Source organism: Desmodus rotundus, chromosome 10 (genome assembly GCF_022682495.2).
Source record: "Desmodus rotundus isolate HL8 chromosome 10, HLdesRot8A.1, whole genome shotgun sequence".
Lineage (NCBI taxonomy): Eukaryota > Metazoa > Chordata > Mammalia > Chiroptera > Phyllostomidae > Desmodus > Desmodus rotundus.
Window position 1 is genome coordinate 26,092,235 of NC_071396.1, and position 25,571 is coordinate 26,117,805.

The window sequence follows — 25,571 nt, forward strand, 5'->3', positions numbered from 1 at the left end:
CATAAAACAGAGTGGTTATATTTCAATACACAACTTGTTTACAATCAAAAATTAAAACAGCACAGTAAAATAACAAAACCATGGTATTTCATTTGCAATGCATGAGATATGCTTAACATTTGAGTCATAAATGAGCTCTTAAGAAACCAGTTACAAAGACACTAATAGTCCATGAGAACTGAAAAAAGAAAATGATGTAATAAAAATGGCAATTAAGAATTAAGACTACAACAACTGTCCTAAATGAGGACGGAAGAATAATCTCCCTGCGGTGTCACACGGTCCAAGCACAGAGATGCTGCGCTATTCAGTCTGAGCTCTCATGCACCCTGACAGACTGATGAGGACTACCTACATTTAGGGGGATGCTCCTGCTTTGACTCAAAATATAAATTTTGTACATCCTTAGCCCCCAGCATTCCTAATTAATTAAAATTATTTCAACCATAGTTGGAACAAATTCAAAGTGAGTTATACAACAGCACGTAACTGCATAGGAAATAAGTAGGCAGTATCTGGGCACTACAACACCGCTTGACTATCAATTTGTTCATCAACACAACCCAAGACGGTGTGCACAAGGCTCCACTGACAGGTGACAGCATAGTGAAGAGAATCGGAACTGTGTAAGAACCGTGCATGGTGCCAGGTGGGTACCTGAAATGTGGGGTGGAACACTTTGAAGTATATGACTGTCTAATGACTGTGCTGCACACCTAAATCTAGTAATATAAAATAGTACTCAAAGTCTAATATAATTGAAAAATAAAAAGGAGGCAATCTATACTAGGTAGTAAAATAAAAAGGAAAACAAGGGCACTTGAAGGGAAACTACTGAATACATACTTAACAACTATCTACCTATGTCCTCTAAAATCACAAAATGACTTTTAATGACTACATTTCAAATCCCCCCTATGGTGTGTGGAGTCAGACACATGCCCCCAGCGCTCACAGGAGGGGGAGCCCTGCCACAGCTTGTCCCAAGGCCTCCTGGGAGCAACGGCTCCCTCCTCCATCTCCTGGGACTCAGTCCAACACAGCAACAATGGAAACAGCCAACATGCCTGCTTACAAGTCTCTCCACGACACCCATCAGGGTACTTTCCCACACGAGCTTGCTTAGTCCCGTGTGTTTCTCATCTGCAGGAAGTGTCCATGGCCACGCACAAAAGTGGCATCTCCAACACATGATGAAGATTGTCTTTTGGTTTCTCTAAGATGGTGGCAGAAGCAGGGCATGGGCTCCTGGGCAATCATCTCCTGCGCAGACACAAGGGGAAAAACGGGAACAGGTCAGACTCATACCTCCTCAGATCACGAGCACAGGTACGCATAGCAGCAGCCCTTTGTTCTGAGTAACATCCAGGCCAAACTTAGATGAAAGAGCCAGGGATCCCCGGAAAAATGGCTGGTCCCGTAACACGAGCAAGTTAAGAATGAAGTGAATCTGGACAACAGAGGCCCAGAAACTTCTAATGAGGCACCCAGAGGATAGCATCTCTCCCAGAATGTGGGACACAGAAGTAACCCTGTGTGACTTCTGAAGCCAGGGCAGAAACCATGCCACTGTCACAGGCATGCTGTCCCCCAACACTCGAGTCTATGATGCTCCCTCAGGAAATCTAGCTGTGGGGGCTGAAAGCCTCCGCTGTGCCCGTCCTCCCAGTCCTCTGCAACCCATGCCTGCCACGGGCCAGGCCCAGCTCTAGCCTGAACCCCTGTGTACCACCGGGTCTTCCCAGTTGTTCCCACAGATACCCCAGTACTATCTGAAGTGTTCAGGTATGTAATCAGTGGAAATAACACAACAATGTTGTACGCCACTGAGTTTCAGGATTATCTGTTACTCAGCAGTAACTAACCTGAACAGATCTCAAAACCCACCAGCTGCTACCAAAATTCATTAAGCTTAAAGAAAGGAGAATACCAACTACTGCCTCCTGAAGGGACCTCCCTGCATCAGAGGGGCAGCCAGCCAGCCAGCCACCCTCAGGCCTGTCAATGACGGCAGCGCCAGGCACGAAACACACTGCAGTGATGAATGCTCTGCAGGAAACGGCGGTGCCAATTCTTGGGATTAATAACAAGGACACAGCAAAAAGTGTAGATTCTTGGAATTATCAGCTCCTACAGGGAAAAGAACATTGTACAGTAAGGTATACACCATTCTGATGAGACGGCTGAAGCAGCAGGTAACTAGGTAACTCTCTTCAGGGCAGTCAGGACTTGGCTACTTGGCAGTATCAGCGACTTTCCCCCCCTCTTGACATCCCGTTTTATCACATCGCAAAACTATGATTCACCATTTCTTTCAGAACTCTACTTATGTGGCCAGGTTTGGTCATAAATTAGGTAATTAATTGAACAAAGAAATTTCTCCAACATTCTGTGCATACTCTACGTATTTTCTTTCGTAAAATTACCCTTTAGTAAGTAATTTACTCACTAATTCTCAGGCATCATTGAAAATCCAACAAGCCCTAGAACAAGAAAGAGACAAGTTTTCCCTTTCCTGAGTCTATCTACACCTCATCCTAAAACAGCACTTCTTGCTCCAGAACTTTCTTACCTGTGGTTCAGATGAAATGTAAGCATAAATGAACTCCACAGAAAGACGGATGTTCCTGTTGTCAGCGGTCCTTGCATTATCTGCAACTACATTTATCTTTCACCATGTTCATCTGAGAAGTACAGTATAAACAAGGTTAGATGCAAATGAGACACCAGGACACAAAATTTGGGTAAATTTACATAGAACGGATATAGTGAAATATCTGTTCATTTTACTTTTAGCACACATGTAGAGTATCGAAATGTTTTTGTGCAAATCCCAAATAATCTAAACCCATGAAGCCGAACTTCAAATCCTTTTCACAGAATCAACTGAAGTAAAAGGGAGAACACAATCTCTTCTCCCAATACTGTCACATTAACTAACTCCCAACATGCCCTAAGAGGTCTATTACTAAGGACAAATGTGGCCACTCCTCATGAAAAGTAACCCCTCAGAGTCAATAACTGTGTGTGTGACTCTGTCCCTGAGTTTGCCCCCCCGCAGGGAAGTGTTTGGCTCGTACCTCCATCGCTCTCCTCTCCCTCTCCTCTCCCTGGGTGGTCGACTCTCTCCATTACACTGCACAGCTCGCCGCTTCACTTGTCTCACAGTCTCGCTGCACTTGTCTCACAGTCTCGTGTTCGTTGTGATCACTCAAAGACCATCCGCGATGGCCAATGGGAACACAAAGCGGGACACAACGGCCCCATATTCCCACGATGTTCATAGGCAAGATTGAAGACAGGCACAAGTTGGTCATATCGTTAAAACTCCTTATTGGTTAAATGCTCCGCTTGAAATGCCTTTTAACTTTTAAATGCAGAAAGTACAAGCTGTCCTCCGTTTCCCATCTCTCCATGCATTTAAGTTTTGCCATACTCCTCCAGACAACTGTCTCCTTCACAACTCATCAGTCATTTTAGATTGTCGTGTAGCAATATACAAATACATGGACTAAACAATGCCTTACTAGGTAACTAGCACATGTACAGAAATCTCAGAAAGAATGCAGAAACTATCACCATTATAGTCACAATGATGATGAACAATCATTCCTTTAACTCTTTAATCTGAACAGGACAATCTCATTCCCCAGTGAGCATAACTAGAGGCATACGGCCACGCCTCTGTGAATACTCAATTAATTACTTGACCTCTATTCAAAAATGACCATTTTAAGTATCAACCTAAAACATTTCCACTTGATATTTTATCAATGTTTAAGCTATACTTATGACATAAGCTATAATCATTACAATCTTTCTTTTGGTGATGTGCATATTTCAGTGGTCAATGTTACACTTGATCTGTAACTTACTTCTTTGTAAATCTGAGAGTTGGGATAGATAACAATCGCAGCACTAACTTACATCATTTCTGAAATTTTACACATTCAATTTTGATTGTCATTACCAAACAGATGTTCAAAAAGATATTATGTATATACTTTGATCAATACTGGATCAAGACCACCTTTCTAAACAAACTTTCATAGTTTCAATTTACATCATAGGCAACTCAGACAACATTTTTGGCATTTGTCACGTAACATTCAAATATAACAATTCACCAGAAAACTTTAAAAAGCTCTCACAGAATTTAAAAAATATTCATAACCAGAGAAATTCTTATACAGATGGATATATATGAAAAGAGATTAAAATTAAGATATGAAGCTACTTATACTTATATAAAAATTAACATACATTTAAATGTAACATGAAGCAGGCTAAGAATAGTAAGCTAATAATACCATTTCCATAATTTTCTGGAAAATAAAATGACAATCAGTAAACTAATATATGTGAAAAAAAATTATCAGATCTATAGTCCTAAAATTTTACATATGTGTATATATGCATTACTATATATGGCTATGTGGATACAAAAATTTGCAGAGATTTATCTAGCGTAGCAAAATAATAATTACTTCAGCAATGTGACTACCTTCCATCTCTGAATGTATCACTGGATACATCTGAATGTGACCAAGTGACAATTCCCTTCTCAAGTCTTTTTCTTCCTCCTGAAGATAAAAAGCATGTCCCAGGTGTATTTTCTGTTACAGGTGTACAATCTAATCTTCTCTTATAAATGAGACCCAAACAACGTGAAGATATGGAGTTGATCTGTCAACCCCTCTCCCCAAAACCTCACTCAACAAACATCAGAATGTTTACACAGCCCTAAGAGGCAGATTGTTCCCAATTATCTGTCACATTGCTGAAATATTACAAAAGCCTACTATGATAATTTGCCATGAAATATTTACAAGATTTTGCGAATCTCCCAGCATCTAGAAAAACTAGATGTTTAAATTGATATTATGTACCTGTTATTTACAAAGTTGTCTTGAATGTGGTCATGCAGCCCAATTAAATACAAAATTGTATAATGCAGGTAACAGCAGTTGTAATAAAAACATTTCCTATGGCTAAAATACGTAATGCCCTACCAGCAATACAAATACACAATTATGACGTAGCCTTTTACCATGTAATGACACAGCACTGGAGAATGGCTTCAATGCACACTTTTCTGTACAGTGAGGAGTCAGAAGGGAAGGTACACTCCCTTTTACCTTTCCTTCCCCTAACACCAACAGGTCATAGACATGTACAAGCTCTAGAAACCCACCATTCTAGCCACTTCAAGGTCAACCCATTTCTAACCCATCTCCATGAAGTTTTACAATTAACTATTTACATAAGTATACCTGGTGAGACTCTATACATGTGGAAAGACTAGATGTTAAAAAGTAACAAACGTGTATCTGCCTGTTATTTACAAAGTTGTCTTGAATGTTGTCATGCAGCCAAGGGAACACATACAGAAATGTGTATCGTTCCAAGAGGTAGTATAAAATCAGTTTAATGAAGTCATTAGTATCTTGAATGTTAAAATAAAGAGAAAAAACAGAAGATTTAATAGGCAGAGTCCAAAGGACTTTTAGGGCAATGCAAATACTGTGTATACCATAAAAATGGGTGTATGTCATAACCTCATGGAATGTACAACACCAAGACTGAACCTGTGATGTAAACTATGGACTTCGGGTGATTATGATGTTGTGATGTAGGTTTATCCACTGTCACAAGTGTGCCCCTCTGGTGGGGGATGTTAACAGTAGGCATCATTCCCGAGTTTCGGGTTGATGGCAAGGAGGGTTATGCATGTGTGTGGGGAAGGGAAGTCTTTGTGCCTTCCCCTCAATATTGCTGTGAATTTAAAACTGCTTTTCAAAAGTACTAATAAAAATATATTAAGAGAAACATATCAGGAAGTTTGGTACATCCAAAAACACTGAATATATCCTCATGGTATTCTAAAATAACAATTCACACTTGTCAGAATGTCAAACTCTTCTTCGAGAATGGGGCAAATGCATTATCTTGTCCATTTCTGCTCTTAACAACCAAATTAATACATAAATTTTTCAAGGCTCCAAGAGCCTCTTTATCAATGACTAATTTCTTTGCCATGGTATTTTTAAAAAACAATGGTAGTAACAAATTTACAGTAAAATATTTACAGTATTATACTTTGTGAGACTCTCAATACATCCAGATATTTCACTTGTCCATTATTTACAAAGTTGTCTTGGTTATTGCTATGTAACTAATGAACAAAGAATCATGTATTTTAGACAATCTGTAAATGTTAAATCAAATTCCACCATGAACCTCAGTATATCTGGGAAAATAAGATATAATTACCATACATGTCCCTGAAAGAGGTATTTTTATATAAAATGGACAATTTATATAAAATCAATTTAATGATTACTATCTAATTTTTCTTCTAAATGAGATTGTGAGGTAAAAATACTTTCAATGCTTCCTATCCTACATGAGTGAAATCATTCGGTTCTTAAGTTTTTTCTGAGTTGACTTATTTTGCTTATTAGCATGATATTCTTGAGGTCCATTCTTGTTGTAGGCAATGGTTTGGGAGCTAGTAAAAGGTAAAGGGGACCCAACACATGGTTAATAGAAGATGATCTGCCTTTGGGTGATGGGCACACAGAGCACTATACAGATGATATGTTGTAGAAATGCACACTTGAAACGTATTCATGTTATTAACCAGTCACCAAAATAAATTTAGTTGAAAATCCTTTCAATGCTTACTCTATGTCCTTGCTAACATGACATAAGTGGTTTGTCTTTAACAACCCCAGCAATCCAGTGAGGGCTACACAAAGGGGAATGATACCCTGGAAAAACTTCTATCCTCTACCATCCTGTCTTATGAACATCCTACTTACTTACAAAGCCCAATTGTCCTACAGCAATTATTATAAACACAGCTGTTTTAACGAATTGAAGGAACCACCTAGAGTTTTTAAAATAATTTGCAGTTGTATTTCTACCTTATAGCTTAACATGCCATGACTATAACATATGCATCTGCGGAAGAGTAGATGTAATGAAAAAAAGACTTAAGACCTGAAAACATCCACTACCCTTGTCCATAATCATTAATCCTGTCAAATGCAGACAAAAACTCTATTAAAAGTATATGATAATTAAAAGTATACCAGCAGCGAACAAGTGTTTTAAAGATGAATACAGGGCAGTGTGTAGATCACAGCAGACCAGACTGGTGCACCATGTCACCAGACAAAAAACACGTATGTGCTAAGTTTAGATGAAACTTATCTTACAATGACAGAAAATTCTGCGTATCTACAAAGTTATGTGGTATAGAAACAAAGATCTGATTAGATCAGTCACCCCTTCACAATATTCAACATCAATATATTTACTCTGTGTGTGTGTGCGTGTGCGTGTGTGCACGCCTACTATGCGTGGAGAGAGGGCACTTATACACCTAGAAGTCCCCATGCTCTAAGAAGCTTGTCTACTATACATACAGCAGTCGCATACTTCCCTGCTCGGTTCAAACACTTAACATTCAAAAATTAGATGGGAAGAAAATGTATACATGTTTACACAGTTTAAAATATAAATTGGCAATGATTTCTACACTTTAACAAAGAATGTCTGAGGGAAAAAAGAACACAAAAACACAAATTCTCAAAATCAAGGCTAACTCAAGAAGCACACTTTACAGACCAAACGGTGACTCTACATTCAACAGTTCAGTAAACACTCACTTCTAAAATTGATAGAAATTCCATGTCCCAAACTGTTTTAGAAATCATTCAGCCTCTATGTACAAAACGAAGAAATAATACAAGCACCTTTAACCAAATACATCCCACCAAATAGACATAGTACAGCAATTCAATTTGCAAAACGGGTTTTTTCACTTTATCTGATTGGTAGTCACAAAATATATGCCTATTGGCAAATCCTATGCAGATGTTATAAAACAAAACATTTGTCCATTATGTAATTAGCTAGCAGCCTCACAGTATCTTCCAGTAAGTCTCTATCCTGACTTTTGATGAGCAGTTCCTATACACTCATATACACATATGTACATGTACGTATATGTGTATAAATGTATACACATATGAATATGTAAACAATCCTTATATTTGACGGACTAAAAGTTTAAAGCAAAAACATACATTCTAACTATTTTATATACACTAATCTAAAAAATACCCCTGCAGCTGCCCAATTATTTGTTCAGAGACAATGACAACCATTAGGGAAAGTTTGCACTTTATATATAATAAATATACCTATAAAACATGCAAATATAGTAGTTCCTATGCTTTAAAAACCTAATCCTGTGTCTACTATATACATATAATACAAAAACATTCTTTTGTCAGCCCACATTTAATGAACTTGGGTTTGATATATACCATTGCTAATGTCCCCGTAAAACATATAAAAAACACCTATACAACAACTAGAAAAAAGTACTTTAAAACAAGACAAATTCACTAATTTCACTAAAAGTCAAGTTGCGTTGGCAAATGCAACCTTTTCTGTCGAAGGCTGTTTTATCACATGCAGAGATGCCTCTGAGCTATGCCAGGAACTGTGCCTTATGCGTGCACACTCGGAAACCCATGAGCAAAGGCACAGCTACAGCTGCCATGACACATCCCGGGTCGTGCGTCGTGTCAAAGAGCAGCGGCCCACACACTGCATTCAGTGCAACTTGGAAACAGAACCCACTGATCCAAAGAACACAGAGAGGCTACATCTAACATCTTTGGCAAACAAAAAAGATTCTATCCTAGTACACTGACACCTATTTATAATGCATTTACAGTGGTGTATATACATGTAGAAAATTGCTTATCAAAACAAAATTATTTAACATTTGTAACACTGTTTATAACAAAATGTATAGCAGTACGTAGCAGAAATAAATTAATGTTGAAAGTCTACCTATTTAACATTAAAATACTTATAGAACATATGTGGATTCCCAACATCTGAGCTTGGAGTGAAGCCCCCAATGTCAGCCACCTCGATGCTTGATTAAGATGGTGTAACAGCACTTCGAGAGTAATCACAAACCCTGTACAGCTCTGCGCACGTGTTATCAAGCACAGAGCGACCACCCCTCACACCACATTTTCACAGAGACACCATTTACACAGTAACATCTACATCCCCGCAGAGCAGCCTGAATATCATGTCCTCGTGACAGCTGTGTATGGAATGTCCCCTTCTCCAAAGTCCCACAGCAATGAGCTATTCCAATCATTTTAAATGCACATCATTCAGAGGTATTCTGACAGTTCTATTTTTATAATCACATATTAAAATATTTCTTCTATATATTTTACCAAACTCTTTGTTAACAATTGTATCAGGAAAAGTCAGAAAGCAATTGTATTTGGTTTTTTTCATGCACAGTATTCTCAATATGAACACAATACTAGTGCCTTACTCTTTTCCTGATTAGCGTTTTAAGCACGCTGTTCCTTTTACATTATCCCTGAGCACACAATGAATACAGAATTGTGTGTATCTCTACAAACATCCTCAGAATTCTTGTCTAAAATATCTTCCGGAAGACAGTTTTATCGAACATGTTATTAGAAACTTCCTAGGAAACCAGCTGTAGTATCACAACCACCATTTAAAAGGTTATCTGAAATAACAGATTTGTTTATAAACGTAGGCCTCTGTGCTTGAGTATTATATTCCAAGAAAGTTTTAAGTAAACAAAATAAAATACAATGAAATGAAACCATCACATGTTGAACATTCTCTTCATCTTGTAACATCGAAGAACAGTCCATATACATTCATTATTCACTGTCTCATATTTACATTTTAATACCATCACCCACACACAGGCTTATTGTGTCCAATAAAGTAATCACTGGGCTTAGATTTTGGGCTGTGTTAAAAATGCTTAGGATTTTAAAAAAACTGTATCACACACGCATAGGAATGTCCCAAATGCATGGCTCTTAATGGTAAACCTTATGAAGGTGAGTTGATCCTCGATGACAAAAAAAAAATCCTTTTTATCCAAATCTGCAGATGTCCAATGAAATGTAAACATTTGAAAGGCAGGATGAAGTTCAAAACAGTATATAAATCTACATTTATTTTGTCTTTGTTTTTGTAGCTGGTAAAGCTTCTAGATCAACTCAAATGTGCCGACTTTCCTTTTTCCCAGATTCTTGCAGGGTTGGCTTATGGCTACTTGATACTGTCTGTAAAAGCCCACACTACAAGTTTCATCTGCTTGAAATAAATTCCAGTTCAATCCTCGCCCTTCACACACTTGCCATTTGGGGAGCAACACACAATGAGAGAGGCTGTTCTGATGCGGCTGGGACAGGCACAGATATAGATTAGAGGCAGAGAGTCGCTCTTGATCTGGCCAAAGACCCCATAAGCCGGCCTGAGGTTGAGACTCCCGCCGCTGCCCATGCAGTTCGGGACACAGCAGTTCGGGACTCTCCAGAACTTGACAAAGAATCGGTTACCAATGCAGGAACAATCCCTTGGGCTGTGATCTCCTGCTCATCTGCGATCGTGGAAAAGAGCTTTTCAGAAAATCTATACATCGTCCTGGGTCATGGTCACATTGATTTCTTGCTGTACACACTTCAGGAGATTCTCACAGACCAGAAGGTAACAGTGAAGGAGTATCACCGATTTCAAGAATCCTAATGTTCAGAGGCGGCAAGTGGAACATCTCCCGTTGACACTGGCAAAAGATGCTCTAAACACTACCAGTTTACATCAACTTTGCTATCTTCTTTGATTATTGCTTATTTCTAACACTGTTGAAACATGATGTGGTTCGTCATCTGTCCCGAGACTTCTCTGGAGCATGAAATAGAGAATCTGGAGACAGAAGTAAGGCGACCGGTTGGAAATTTGAATACAGTTTAAAGATGTCCAAACTTCAACTAGGAAGGTAGCTCCACCCCATGGAGTCTCAATAGCATCCTCCATGCAATCAACGCTTGAGGTGTGGAGATGAAACCCCTGTCCATCTTTCTTCGGCTCCATCTGTGTCCACCAATGACAGCCACCTCCTCACCTTCTAGTTGGCATCTCCTTTTTACATTTCTATAAAAGTCACAGTCAAATATACCATACAATCATTTTGAAATGATGTTTATAGAAGACACAGATATTTCACGTTATCTGGATGATTTTATCATTTAAAAAATTGTTCAAAGTCTTTTCTTTTACAAGGAGTTGTAGAGAAGTTTTTATGTACAGTACAAAAAGCTAGGAAAAATAACCTATGTAGTATTTTACCAACCTGTATAATGATAGATGCATTCTCTTATTTTTTACGTGGCCAAGTTTTCTTTTACCCAGATTTACCCATGAGATTGCTTCAAATGAACACATGCTTGTTTTGTTAAAACATGGTAAGTTTTATTCTCCAGTGAGCTAGACTGGACAGACGGATGCATGTAATAAAGTAGACAACCTTAAAGGGCACCTCTTTCCACCAAAGCCCCACATTGAAATTTGGCACTGTCATGGAAGTATCACTCTCACTGATGGAATGGGCAAATTGAATTTAAGTTAGAATCACCCAATTCTCTGCGCCCAGCACCATGGCACAATGAAATGCCCTGTTTCTTGAGTCAAACCTTTATAAAGAATATGAAAAATAATGGTCTTATCTGGAAGCCAAATTTTGCATTGACTGTAATTCTCATTTCTTATACTTTTTGTTCATTTAGAAATGGATTCTACCAATAACATAACAATATACCACTGTTGCAAAATTATTCATTATCCATCAAATCCATACTAGATGCCAACTATTATCCTAAGCCTTGGAGAAAGAACAGTAATAATGTCGTCAAGGCCAATGATGAACCATTACTGTCTTTTCTCCCCATCAAAGAATATCAGGAAAGTCAGCCTATGCCTTATTGTATCCATTTTTCAAATCTTAGATAAAGGTATTATTCAGTAATTGAGAGTTTTTATGAGAGTTCCTTCAGTATGATTTGAGTAATTGGGAGGGATGGATTTTTCTATCCTTAGTCTGACATCACTTAGGACTGTAATTCACTCCGTAAAGAAAACACACCGTCCATCTCAAGGTCAAAGCCAGGGCATCCAGTCACGCTCACCAGAGTTACACATGATGCAAATTAGTATTACAAAAATATGACATACATTTCCTGCCATCCTATAAAAATAAGAAAACTGGTATCGTAGTCACTCCTTCTCGCAGAAATCTTCAATCAGTTTTTTAACAATCCTGTATAATTTCTCCTGTATTCAGTCCAAACCACAGGAAAGAAATCTCGTGTCAGGTTTGCGTCCCCTCGAAAGTCACAATTTTTAAAAATCCTCCATGATTTCTCCTTTTACTCAGTCCAACCCATAGAGAGAGGTCTCCATATTTCAAATTAGAGTTCCTTCATGGATCACAATGTTTTTAAATCCTCCATGATTTCTCATTTTATTCAGTCTATCCCACAGAAAAGAAGTCTCCTTGTTTCAAGAGTTCCTTCAGAAGTCACAAGTTTTTAAAACTCCATGATTTCTCCTTTCTTCAGTCCAAGCCACAGAAAAGAAGTCTCTTTCTTCTGAGTCTGGGCTCGTCCCCCAAGTGCGGTCCCAGGGAGGGTGACTGACTTGACCTGTATCCCATTCCTTACTCTCCCCGTGCAGAGAAACCCCAACTGAGGCGGCCAACTTTCAAAGTTCGAAAGAAAGGGAGACTGTCCACTGCTAACACCATTCCCACAGAGAAGCGTATTTACAAAACAGTACTCAATTTCAATATAAAATATAGTTAGCAGGGTATTTACAGCCAAGCTACAACATACATTTTGAAATTTCCCCAGCAAAGAGCATCACCTGGAAGTTCATTGATGTTGCCAGTTTATGGCCCGTGTAAAATGATCCAGAAGTGGATGGTTAAAAAAACAAAACACACATGCCTAAATGCAAAGTAATCAAAGTTATGGATGGTTCAGGGACCAACACGGAACACTGGCTGGATACAATGCCATTCCCCAAAGCCTAAGCAGTGGGCAGAAACTGCCATGTCTAGGAAATCAGCACACTGGTGAGATCACTTTTTTAAAGTGCTTTACGACATCTGGTTTTCTGGGAATTTCTGTGATTGGTCATTTTTATCCAAATTGAACCAAGTGAAAATTTGGGTAGTAGTTGATTATTAGAAAAATTTAAAAAAATAACCTCACTTCCTCTACAGAGGTACATAATATAAATGAATATTGGCAATTTTATGGATTCACATCGTCCAAATTCTGAAAGTGTGTCCACCACCCATGCATTTGATTCCAGTGGCGACTCTCATTCGTTCCGTTTGTTATATTACAAGAATACAGCATTTTCTGCTCACTTTGTAAGACAACCAATTTTCTTTCAAAGTTCCCTGTTCTTGTTCATTTTTAAATGTCCTGTAATGAACTTCATAGTTACCCACAGCCATATAAATGAGCACTCGTACAACAGCACTTTCAGAAAATGAGTGAAACCCAGATGTTCTCTATGTGTGGTGCCTCAACCAAGAGCATGACAATCTCTCAGACCCAGGACTACGGACCTAGACACTGAAAACTGAACAACCCGCCAGGTGACTCTCACGTGCACTGGAGTTGGAGAAAAGTTTGACTTCCTCTCAGCTGCCTACACTTGTAAACCGCGGGACCACTCCACTAAGCACAGCAGGAACAGGCCTTCCACCCACGAAGACCCCAGGATGCCTACGCAGTGGTATCAGGAAAGGACAGAGCCTCACAGGACAAAGCTGGTGGAGGCAGGTGTGCTGAATTTAACCTCATAGGGGTGTGTGGGTGGTGTTTCTGAGTCCTAACCCCCATGAAGGAAGCTATCAATGGACATGTCTCCCTTCACACTTGGACAACACAAGGACATGAAAAAAAATCCCTTCAAAGCCATCGTTTTCCTTCTTGTCTTCCCTTCCCCCACCACTGCATTCACCATCTAGTGCCAGCGCAGTCCTTCCACTATGGTCACCACTAGCTGCGTTGGACATGACGTCATCAGGTTCAAGACCGATGAGTTTGGTAAAGTTAACCCTCCCTTCTCCAAGAAACGAAAAGCTGACCATCTTCCAGGGATTCACATGTGAAGGGACTTTCTTTAGGTCACCTGTCCCCACAAATGGTTTATCTGCATGGGGCCCACCCAGCAGCTATCAGTGTCCTTTCTCCCAGCAGTAAGTGACCACTCTAGGTTGCACCCAACAGCCAAGGTCAAATGACTCTAAGACAACACTGCACCTTAACAGACCCCTAACTCAGTCCTTTCCTCTCACTCAGCTTTTCAGGTAGTAAAAGGTGACTTCCTGCTCTCATCCCTTCAGCCTATTTCTGCTGCTCAGAATCAGCAACACTAAAGGAAACCAAACAAATCTCTGAGGTAGTAAGTATACAAACATTTCTGGCAGGGAAACAGGGACTAACTAAACAAGGTAAAGAACTGTGGAAACACTAACTTACATTAAAAAGAATGTAATTCATTGGAACCCCAACAGCTTTTCCCTAGAAGCTGTTCACTCACCACAGCATAACAACCACAGCATTATTTACAGTTACACACGCACACACGCACACACACACAATTAACAAATTAAGGTGACTATTTAAGGATAAGGTCTTAGTACATTCAACTGTCCATGGTAACATTTTTATACAGGTTTTTTTCTGAACACCTGTTAAATTCTTATTCAACCCCTTCACAATGGCTACAATAAGCAAAGCATAAGCATCTAATCAAACAATGCCAATCTCAGATAATACAAGATCCATTACTCCAGCAAGTAGAGACAGATAGTGAAGAATCATGTGAGAGTAGAGACCCAATTCAGAACAGGCAGAACCCTTCCCCGCTCTAGTGCTCAGATTCACCAACTGCCAAATGCCAACCGCATCCCCTTCAGCCAGCACCCAAAATCCTAACTCTCCATCTACGTCTTGCCAAGACAGAGGTGGCAACACACTAAAAAAGAATTAAAGAGTACTTATATTTGTAAAGTGTCATCTTAATACCCAACAAAGCAATGTCTTCGCAACAAATTGGCAATTTCTCGCCCATGTGGTAACAGGAGCCCCTCCTGGGTTGGGGACATGGTCTCAAACAATTCTGCTACCAGGTTGAAACTGAATGATATGTAATAAAAGGAAAAAAACCCATGGTACCCCCCCTAGTCCATACTCTCTAGAAGTTATCACTTGAAATGCACAAAGAAAAAAGACAAAGGTGGGCTGCAGCAATGTCACAAGCACTGTAGATACTATATACAAAAAGAAACCAGAGCAGTGGATCAGATCGCACCTTCCTCAACTTCACTGGGAAACCTGCAGCTCCATTCTCCCTGCACAATACTGATGGGGGAAACCTTTGAAATCACAGCCTGCAAGCGTGTGTCAGAACAGGCGTGTCCCACGTCCCTGGACGGACACTTGGGCAGGACTTCAGAGTACTCAGATTGAGCTTCACGCGGTCATGCTCAGAAAACACAGCTCATCATAAGTCGAGCCAAGGTCTTCCCAACAGGAGCACACCTCGGTCAAAACACTACTACCTGCAGGCTGCGCAGCTCAACTAATGCAAAGGCCCCCGGCTCAGGAGAAGGAGGATCGGTATCTTTGGCAGTGGTACCATTCAACTGACACAGAATTAAGGTGAAAATCTGGGGGGAACTCAAACACCATGAAACACCCAGCAATCTGACAGAAAGACACTGAGGTCTTTGGAGCCTTAAAACGAAATGTAATACCTTAGAATCCACTTCCCCAAGCACGAGGTCTAATCAATTGAAACCTGAAATATCCACATGACAACAGACAGGTGTAATACCAAGAAGTAACAGTATTGACAACTTCCTATTTCCTAATCCAATTTAAGAACCTAAACTACATTGAAAACAGCAATGAAACTATCCCAATGTGTGAAAAATCAACATGGAAGAATCAGTGAGAATGGTCAGATAAAATGAAGGCAGATGTTTCAAACAGGTGAAGTCCAATGACCCGTCTCTGAATACTGCATTTTGGAAGACAGTGGAGGTGGTCTAAGCTAAGGTCTGCCACCTGTGATACAAGAAACCAAAGCACTCTGGTAATCCAGTCCAGTTTTATCTCTGAAAGAACAGCACACAAACTACTTTTCCTGACACACCCATCCAAGCCTTCCCCTGCTAACCGTTTCCCAATCACAGGCAAGGGCGTGTTTTGTTAGCCACATGGATGCCACAGGTGCAAAGACACCACTGCCGTACAAGGAGTCAGCAAACCAGTTGCGGCCCTGTCCCCAGGACATTGGGGACCCCAGCACATTTCCTCTGAGTGAAAGAAAGGGAGTCACTTAGGGTTTCTGCATCTACTATTTGAGGAAGGAAACAAAGCCACAGATGTCCCCTACACAGGCTGTCTGCGCACTTTTGGCCGAGATGCACGTGCTGAAATCATTCATCCACACTCACTTCCAGAGCTGACATCCTTGGGGCTACATTTCAAATACTGCTCTTCTCCTGGTCTTTCCACTAAAGCCCTCTCACCCATGACCTCACACAGTGCTTTCTGAGTCCTACTTTTCGACCTATAGTGGCTAAGATGGTCTCCTACAAATGCACTGTCTAGGAATATTTACTGCTGTGTTCTGGGTTAGGAGTATGGCGTTGAAAATCCGATAGTCTAGATTATAATCACAAGTATTCCACTGTAAGGAAGTGACTGTAAAGTATTTAGAGTTATACTGTAACACTGAAGAATTAGTAATATTTCAGTAAATTCAATTAAAAAATAAATGCTATACAACAAAGTAATACTGCTATTTCTTAAACATTTGCTATGTCATTGCCCTATACACACTGACCTAGCACAGCGATCCTCAACTGTTTCAATCTCAGGGCACACAAACTAATTATTAAAATTATAATGCACACGGACAAATGCATTTTGGCCAGTCTGACAAAAAAGGTATAATTTTGATCCATTCACATGAGACAGCTATTGTTGTGTTGGCTGTTTTCAGTTTTTAAATTGGACAATCTAAGGGAAAAGAGGTCAGTGCCCCTGACATGTTTTAAACATTCTTTAGGCACACCAGTTGAAAACTGCTGTTCTAGGGTACAGACCACTGAAGAGAAGCAAACACACAAAATAAATTGTCCTTAAAGACAGCGTGAGAGTCTGTGTGAAGGCATTTTCTCACTCCTTGCAGCATTTCCACCCTGTGAGAACCTCTCCTACCTGGACGTCACCCAGACACCCACAACTCTGGCATTTGGTGTTTGATCCAGAAGCTGGTAAGGGTCTCCTTTCCACGTGTCCTGGCTTCTGTCCCACTACAGATCTGTGCCTTCTGGGGTCCAAGGATGAGCTTCCTTTGTTGCTCTCAACAGCATAAAATATATACAGAAGAAAAAAGAATTAGCTCAAAATGCCTTTGAAAAAATTTTTAAAAAGGATGTTTGAGAAACTGACATGTGTACTAGCGTCTACACCTGCCACGTAGAGTACCCGGAGTTTTAACGTTTGACACCGTATTCTGCTGAGAATAATGTTCTCTGGAAAGTCTAGTGAGGCACATTGACTGGATTTCAGTGACATTTTAAAGCTCACAATTTGAAATCATTATGTTCAGACAAGGTCCTTTCTCATCATAAATCTAGCCAAGGCCTCTGTAACACACACCTTTCTCTGTAAGATTACTTTACCTGGAGAGGTTTGTGTTTCTGTCCTAAATGCAGTCAATAGGATTTTCAGCCTCATTGCAACAGTACTGGGTAGAATCCACACTGGTATGTCAGAAAATTCAGTGCTCAGATTCCCTTTTCTTTTCAGTCATCAACTATTGGGGCAAAAAGGTACTGTGTAAGATTGAAAAAGTTGTAATACCAATCACCCATGACCAGGTGCTTTGCTTTAGTTTACATAATACAATTCAAGCATGAGCATCATTTAGCTTTCTTTTATCCTAACCTAATGACATGCTCATGGGTTTTTAGGGAGTGGAAAGGAGGGAGAGGGGGATGGATGGAAACATCCACGTGAGAGAGTAGTAGTTGCCTCCCGTACATGTCCCAACCGGGGTCCAAACCCTCAACCCAGGCATGTGCCCTGACTGGGAACTGAACACACGACCTTTCGGGTTTAGGAGGTAACACTCCAAGCAACTGAGCCACACTGGCTAGGGTTGAGCATTACTTATATGTGGCCAGGCCCACGGCAAGTGAAGTGCAAGTTAAGACAGAATCTGGTAAAGAATTATCAAAAGAATTAGCTAACGTATACCTGAATATTTAATGATATAGTAGCAACTATAACAAACTATTTCTTGAAATCAGTGAGTTTTAATTAAAATCAACTCAATGAAGTTTTTTTCTGACCTTTTAAACAAGATTACTACAATTCTTGGCAAGTGTTACTATTACCACATAATTCCCTAAATGACTTGTATTTATTCTACTACACAAGTGAAAACCTACAAGAAACAAAACATAGTTTAGTTTACAAACATGGAAGACTTCTGACCTCATTTATGTGTGCAATCTAAAAGTTGAACTCAGAAGCAGCACAGAATGGTGGTTGCCAGCGGTGTGGGTAGTGCAGAAATGTTGGGCAAAAGATGCACACTTTGGATTATAAAACAGGTCTGAGAGATCGAACAAACAGTATGGTAACGATAGCTAATGCTGTACTGTGTACAGTTGACCCTTGAACCATACGGGGCTTAGCATCCTTGACTCCCTTACAAGAGTTGAAAGCCATAATTAACTGACTTCCCCAAAACTTAACTATAATCATCCCTGGGTATCCACAAGAAATTAGTTGCAATTCCCCCATGGGTACCAGAATCCGATACATCCAATTGGCCTCCACATCTGCAAACTCCCAACTGCAGAGAAAATACTACTTTCAACCTGAGGCTGAATTGAGTCTGCAGAGGTGAAACCCTGAGATCCCGAGGGCTGACTGTGTTTACTGAAAACAGTGCACACATGTAGTGGGCCTGCACAGCTCCTACCCATGGTGTTCAAGGTCCGCTCTACCTGACGTTCGTTCAGACAGTACCCTGTGAACATTCCCACCACCAAAAAAGGAAACTATGTAAGCTGATCAGTACACTAATCTTATTTTGTTCAACTTTTCACAATATACACATACATCAAATGTTGGACTTCTAAAAGTTAATATTCTATTTATCAATCATGTATCTAGGAGACTAGAAAAAAATTACAGGACTTCTAAAATAGGGAATGACTATACAACTAAGAACCAATGAGTTTACAAATGCAGGAAATTGCCCAAGCTGGTGAGGCTCAGTGGACTGAGTGCTGGATCGCAAACCAAAGGGTTGCAGGCCTGGTCAGGGGCCCAGTAGGGGGCTTACGAGAAACAACCACACATGGATGTTGCCCTTTCTCCTTCCCTTTCCCTCTAAAAATACAATTTTTTTAAAAGGCAAAAAATTACATCACTTTTGATACACTTTTAATAACAAAGCCAGTTTATTAAACACAGTAACTAATCAACAATAACTAAAAAACAAAGGCTGAAGGCAGCCTAACTTTTAAATCTCAGAGTTCTCTCTGAAACTGTTCTGTAAACCATAGTGAGAACTTATACTGTTATACCAAGTGTACAACATGAAGTGACAGTTAATGTGACCAGGAAACTCGCAAGCCACTGCCCAACTTGTGTTTAAAACATGAGCCTGGGTGGGCAGCTCAGTTGGTTGGAGTGACGTCGCAGTGCACCAAAAGGTTGTGGGTTCGATTCCCAGTCAGGGCACGTATCTCGGTTGTTTTAGATATCCCTGATTGGGGTGTATGGAGGCAACTGATCAATGTTTCTCTCACATGACGAATGTTTCTCTCTCTCTCTCTCTCTCTCCTCTTTCCTCTCCATAAAAGTCAGTAGACACATGCTCAGGTGAGGATAAGAACAAACAAACAAAAATGCGCACTGTCCTGAATGCATGACAGTTGGAGCCCCCCAGCATCTGCTGCTGTGTTGGTACGGCCCCACTGGAACGCTGCTGCAGCAGCTTAGATCCAGCATCAGTAACCAAGAGCCAGGCTCTCCCACCCTCACATGCCCTCACAGGAACCGCTGTGTCAAGCTGCCTTTGAGCAATACTCTCAGAAAGTTAAAGGACATTCCAGGCAGAATTTCACCAATCAAGATAGCCATTCAGAGTAAGCACCTTCCAGAATTCTTATCATTCCCACTACCTTGCAAGAAGCAAGCTTTAGTTAAGGAAACATAGGCATATCTCCCTTTACTGTGCATCAGAGATGCTGTTTTACAGACTGAAGACCCTCCACCAGCAAGAGGATCCTGACTGGCTGTGTTGGAGTGGTCTGGCAGTGCACACACACGACTCACAGCTACGCCTGCGTTAGAGGACGGTTTCTCCTAATGCAGCGCACAGTCAGGCCAAAAATCTAAGGGCCCATCATGCCTGCAGATCTATGCAAGAAGGAATGTTTTCCTTCCAAAAACAGAAAAATGAGCACACATTATTTGAAGGTAGTCCAGAGAGCATACTGCATAGAAAACACACTTTTTATGTACTGTCGACAGTTTACGCAAGTATAATCTGTCACACATGTCAGTTATTTTTACTGTGTCTTCTAAACCAAGGCAGGCTTGGCTACTTTATGCTCCTTACCTGATAGTGACTATCTACAGCAACTGCTGTCATTTTGAAGGTCCATTGTCCTTGGAAGACATTTACTTGAAAGGCCATGATTGAAAGGATGGAAAATGACTGACATATACACACCTGTGCTGGGGGAAAAAAATAGAAAATGAAACAATTTGTCTTAAGTTATGAAAGAGTTAGTATCAAACTCTAACCAGTAAGGACTCACTCATTCCCTCGTTGAAAACTTCACAGCAAAAGTTATGTGTCCTGCCCTTCTACGAGTAATTTCACAGTTGCAGTCTGAACTCAAACTAGACCTACATATTTGGGCATTCCTGTTTATTTCTAACTATTTAACTAGAAGACACTGTCTACTTCTCTGAATACTTCCAATGTGTCACTAAGTGACCCAGCTGATACAACCATAATTCGGACTTTGCAGTGTCAACTGTATTTCAGGATATAAGGAACACAACTTCTCTCAAACACGAGCTCCCATCTCCCAACAGCCCAGCCTGCTGTCAGTGCAGAAGTGCAGAGGAACACTCACCGTGGGCAGGAGAGGAGGGTTGTCCCGGGATCGTGCTGAGCTCTGAGTAAGCTAATCAATGGAGGCATCAACTTCCCAGACAAAGCATACCTGCTCGTCTGCATGCTCCGACTCCACGCCGAGGCCCCTCCTGCACACCCGCAGAAGGCCTTTGGCGTCTTCGCAGCCCCCCTGCAGTGTGCCCAGAACTGCAAAGTGGAGGAGCCCAGGTGTGTCTCAGCTCCACCGCTTCACTGCCTGGGCCGGGTTTCCTAACGTGTCAAGGTTATTAACCAGCACCAGTCAATGCAGCGTGAATGTTAGGATGCTGAAACAACGACCACAACCATTCTATCGTGAGAATTAGAGACGCTTACTGCAATGCGTGGCCTGGAGGGCTTTACCTTGCCCACAATGAAGCACACGTAGTGTCACTCTGACCTCCACAAAACCGAGAGACAAGAAAATGTACAACGGTACCTCACAGTTTGATTGCGCTATGCATTTATTAGCGAATGTTAATGCTGCAGAGGGGACAGAAGCTCACAAACACTCTACACAGTTTCACAAGACACAGTGCAGGCAAAGAGTGACTAAGGACCAACAGTATCCTAGGGTCTTGGTGGACGCATTCCTGGGGGAGGTGGACCTGGAAAATAAAGAGCAAAATTCCATGAGGTCAAAATGCATGTGAGCATCAAGGGACAGGGGCTGGCGCCGCTGGGCACGTGGGAACCCACTCACCTCTGATTCCAGGTGGAGGGGGTCTCATCCCTGGAGGCGGCATGCCTATCGGGGTCCCCCGAGCAGGAGGAAGCCCAATCGGTGGTCCCATAGGTGGTCTCATACCAGGTGGAGGAGCCATAATACCTGTGAAAGAAAAAGGCAGAAATGAAGACTTCACAGAAAGATGACAGACCTAAACCCAAGACAATACTGAAAGAAATGGGCCCACACAGACACCACGTAGAGAGCTGACCAACTTCCTCCTTGACCATTCACCACCATGGAAGCCATCTGCAACTCAAAAAAGTCCAAAGCCAATATCCAAAGTGGGAACAGATCTAAGCTCCCAGGTGGGTACTGAGGCAGGGCCTTCTCAGAATATTTTTAGTCATCACTGCAAGATGCTACAATATTTTCACAGACCCACACCTCTAAGAACCAAACTCGTGTGCCTCTTGTTCATCAGTTCCTTACCTGGAGGGGGGGTTGCCCGGCCCACAGGGGTGGGGGGAGTCCCCCGACCTGGTGGGTACTGAGTGGGGGCTCCAGCTATGCTGGCAGTGGCCGCCACAGCAGCCGCTGCGACGGTGCCTCGTCCCTGTGGAGTCATTACCTGAGGAGGACGGCCAGAGAGACAGACAGCACAGGTAAGGCACATCCTCACATCACTCACACACAGAAAATAAATGGTGGATCATGGCCTATTAGATACGAAATGACCATAGCAATTTTGTACACCTCTCCTTATTGACACTTTGAAAGTCTTGGCACACTAACGTTCCCCTTTAAATTGAACGTGCCCATTTTAATCTAATGACCATTTTCTCACCTCTGGTTTACCCACATTTCTCCGTACCCACCAAAACGCTCATCAGTGCCATCGAAGTGGCTTTACTCTACCCACTTCCTATGCCTCTGTCCTCAGGTCCCTGCACAGCACATGAGGCTCGCACCAGACAGGACGGGCACTCGGGCCTCTCCTCCTCCTCACCTGCTGGGAGGGTCCCCCTACCCCTCGGACCGGGCCTGCTAATCCCGCAGGAGCCTGTGGAATCGGAACACCAGCTGGGACTCCTCTGCCGGCGGCCCGGCCAACCCCTGGGCCTCCTGCAGCTCCTGCCAGTGGTACGCGAGCAATGCCAGTCTGAAACCACAAAAAGGGATGGCTTCAAATCAAACGCTGAATTTAGCCAAGTTATCAGCCACCTCCAATTGCTCCTGAAGAACAGTTCCTTCTCACCCTTTGCCACACCATGATCTCCTATTAGTTCTGAACTCCAAGGACTACGTGAGCAAGTGCACCATGGAGGTGCCCTGCAGGTTCAATGCATCACTCCCACCACCACCATGTCCCATGTATCTCAGGACCTTGCTGAGAGAAAATAAAGTGGCACTCCTCCCTTCCCTGGTGAGCGTCCAGCACACAGAGGAACTCCTCAGAACCCTTAGTCCCCATGTGTCCCCCTGGCAGAGCTGGCAGCAGCCACTGGGCACACTGCACTTAACAAGGAGCAGGGCCCTGTGCCTCTGCTGTGCTCTTGACTTAGCAAGCATTTCTTGTCCCCTATATTCGTGTTTGCCCTGCTCTGTATCTTCCTTACATCTTTTGGGGGAGGTCCCTCCACCGTCATGGAAACCAAGTTCTCCCCTCGCAGCAGCACAAGGCCCAAGACCCTCTTCTCTTCACGCTCTGGCTGCTTCGCATTCTTTGGCCTGTAAATCAAAAGTAAATTTTTAATATGGAAATTTAGGGACCATATACTCACTCAAGTTATTTATACATCATTTAACACCAATTAAGACAATATGCAAAGATCCTCATATTCAAAAAGCTGTGGCAAAACAAAATGAAAAACACACGCATCAGCAAACTCAAATGACATATAAGGGTGTCTGGTAAAGGTCTTTTCCTGTGAAAATTCAAACCACCAGAATGTACCCCCTCAATTTTATACTATATCAGAACTAATTTCTTCGTTGTGAAAGATGCAAATGATTTGGCTGAAATTCAACTTTTAAGGCAGGCAATCTGAAACCTCAGTTTTCATGTTAAGATGGGAAATAAAAATTTTAAAATGTTTTAACTTCATTTGTAAGTCTTGACGACAGCTGAAATAAGAGATGAGAACATTAATAAACAATGAAGAACACTAAATGGTAAAGAAATAATGAACAATTTTGGACAACAAACAGCTGTGTATTCTTGGACTAACCACTTTATTACATAACCATGGGAGATTTTTGAAAAAACCCCAATTCTAGTTTCTTTATCTGTCAGCAGAAAATGTACAGGTTGGGGAAAAATAGGTTTCCAGTTACTCATATGGCAAGTACAATAACGATACAAGAATAAATTTTTTGCAACCCCCCAACTGTAAACTCGTTTGCCCTGACCTGTGGGCCTGCATGCCATTAGGCTTCTAATGTATAACCCAGGTAAACAGTGAGCCTCATTCAACTCCAGTCGGTACCACTGGAGAACAAAAATCATGTACCACATGACGCATTACTTAGGTGACGTTATCTTTGCAGCTCAGCGAGAAGAGGAGAAATTAAGACTGCCCAGAGCTGTGGTCAAATGCCTGAAGTATTTATCCACATGACAGGTTTTTTATTCTTTGTCTGTAAAAAGGTGGATTATTTTGAAGAAAAACAATGAAGCATGCACCATCCTAGAGTTTCTGAAGTGACCTACCTTGTAGAGGTAGGAGAATAAGAGCAAGTAAGTAAGGGAAGGACAAGGTGTATGTTACAGACTCTGCTCAATTTGACTAAGGAAAGCTGATGTTCTCTGTCTCCCTCATCTCCCATTACCCAACCCCAAGGTGGTCTTACTTGATCTTCCTGAACTCATCACAATCACAGAGGATCAAGTTCATATGCTTGTCGAAAGCCTTAAAGGTGCCGATGAAGATCCGGCCGTCTTGCAGGATGCACCTCATCCTATAGTCGATGTGCTGCAGCATCTTGCTGCTCTTTCCCACAGTCTGGAAGGAGTAAGAATAGTAACCAGCTTGTCTGCAGCTACTTTCCACCCTCCCCCTCGGGCAGACATGCTGCACCTGCATTTACATCCCGTGCCCCTTTGGAAGACCAAAGGGCCTTGTAACATCTTTAAAGATTCTTTCCACTTCTCGAGAACCGACTTTCACCCCTTTGGGATTTCTTTCTTGTTGGGGATACATATTAAGTGTTCTGGATGAGGTAAACTTGAACTGAAGCACAGCACTGATTAGGATGCTCCATGTCTCAGACTGCTCTCCTTTGTTCTCATGAAGCCCCTCCATTTTCAAACTCAGCTTGGTCTATGGTTCCCAACTTAAGAATAGTCCCCCATTTGTAGGAGGTTCCTTACTACAGTCACCACCACCCAAAACTATCTTGTTAAGATGGTTTCCAAGCCATTTTATCCATGTGACAAGACCCTGCCCTTCTCCAGTTGTTGGTCTACGCAGTGCCAACAACTGCTCTATAAACTGAGCCCCTTCCCCATAGACTGACTACTTCTGACACCAATCACCCCCTGACCTGGCAAACCACCATGTTGGGCCCACATGGTCTTTTCACCCCCCCCCCCCAATACGTATCTTACCATGATTGCTGTTTCACCAAATCCAATATCCACAGTAAAGTTTCGGGATCCTTAAGACCTAAGGGAAGGCTACAGATAAAGGTATGACGCAGGTTCTCAACAAACACAATGCAAGCTGGGGCAGAAGCTTCCAACAGT

General features: G+C 41.6%; 1 protein-coding gene and 2 non-coding genes across 7 annotated transcripts; all 3 read right to left on the reverse strand.

Moving 5' to 3' along the window:
- SNRPN (small nuclear ribonucleoprotein polypeptide N) lies at positions 1 to 25,571 on the reverse strand. 5 transcript variants are annotated; one of them, XM_024561617.3, is made up of 11 exons: positions 25,434 to 25,571; positions 24,677 to 24,828; positions 23,443 to 23,554; positions 22,833 to 22,985; positions 22,316 to 22,454; positions 21,860 to 21,985; positions 21,137 to 21,764; positions 3,081 to 20,724; positions 2,573 to 2,684; positions 1,931 to 2,130; positions 1 to 1,263 (listed from the first exon to the last, which is right to left on the reverse strand). In XM_024561617.3, the coding sequence occupies exons 1-7, from the start codon at positions 25,434 to 25,436 to the stop codon at positions 21,727 to 21,729; spliced, it is 723 nt and encodes a 240-aa protein (XP_024417385.1). In that variant the 5' UTR covers positions 25,437 to 25,571; the 3' UTR covers positions 1 to 1,263; positions 1,931 to 2,130; positions 2,573 to 2,684; positions 3,081 to 20,724; positions 21,137 to 21,726. The 5 variants fall into 5 exon arrangements, with proteins under 5 accessions (XP_024417385.1, XP_053769110.1, XP_053769112.1 ...); XM_053913135.1 differs by having other exon boundaries at positions 3,081 to 17,784; positions 20,611 to 21,764; XM_053913137.1 differs by adding an exon at positions 2,450 to 2,483 and having other exon boundaries at positions 3,081 to 21,764.
- On the reverse strand, positions 15,400 to 15,466 carry LOC112306204 (small nucleolar RNA SNORD64). Its single transcript, XR_002974941.1, has one exon. It is a non-coding gene; the product is annotated as a small nucleolar RNA SNORD64 (small nucleolar RNA).
- On the reverse strand, positions 17,530 to 17,602 carry LOC112306152 (small nucleolar RNA SNORD107). Its single transcript, XR_002974900.1, has one exon. It is a non-coding gene; the product is annotated as a small nucleolar RNA SNORD107 (small nucleolar RNA).

Excerpts from the sequence above, each read along its gene's own strand:
- SNRPN (XM_024561617.3), bottom strand. Across the intron at positions 23,555-24,676 it reads GATGAGTTCAGGAAGATCAA|GCCAAAGAATGCGAAGCAGC; the intron begins GTAAGACCACCT and ends TTTGATTTACAG. Across the intron at positions 22,986-23,442 it reads AGGGACCTCCCCCAAAAGAT|ACTGGCATTGCTCGCGTACC; the intron begins GTAAGGAAGATA and ends TTGTGGTTTCAG.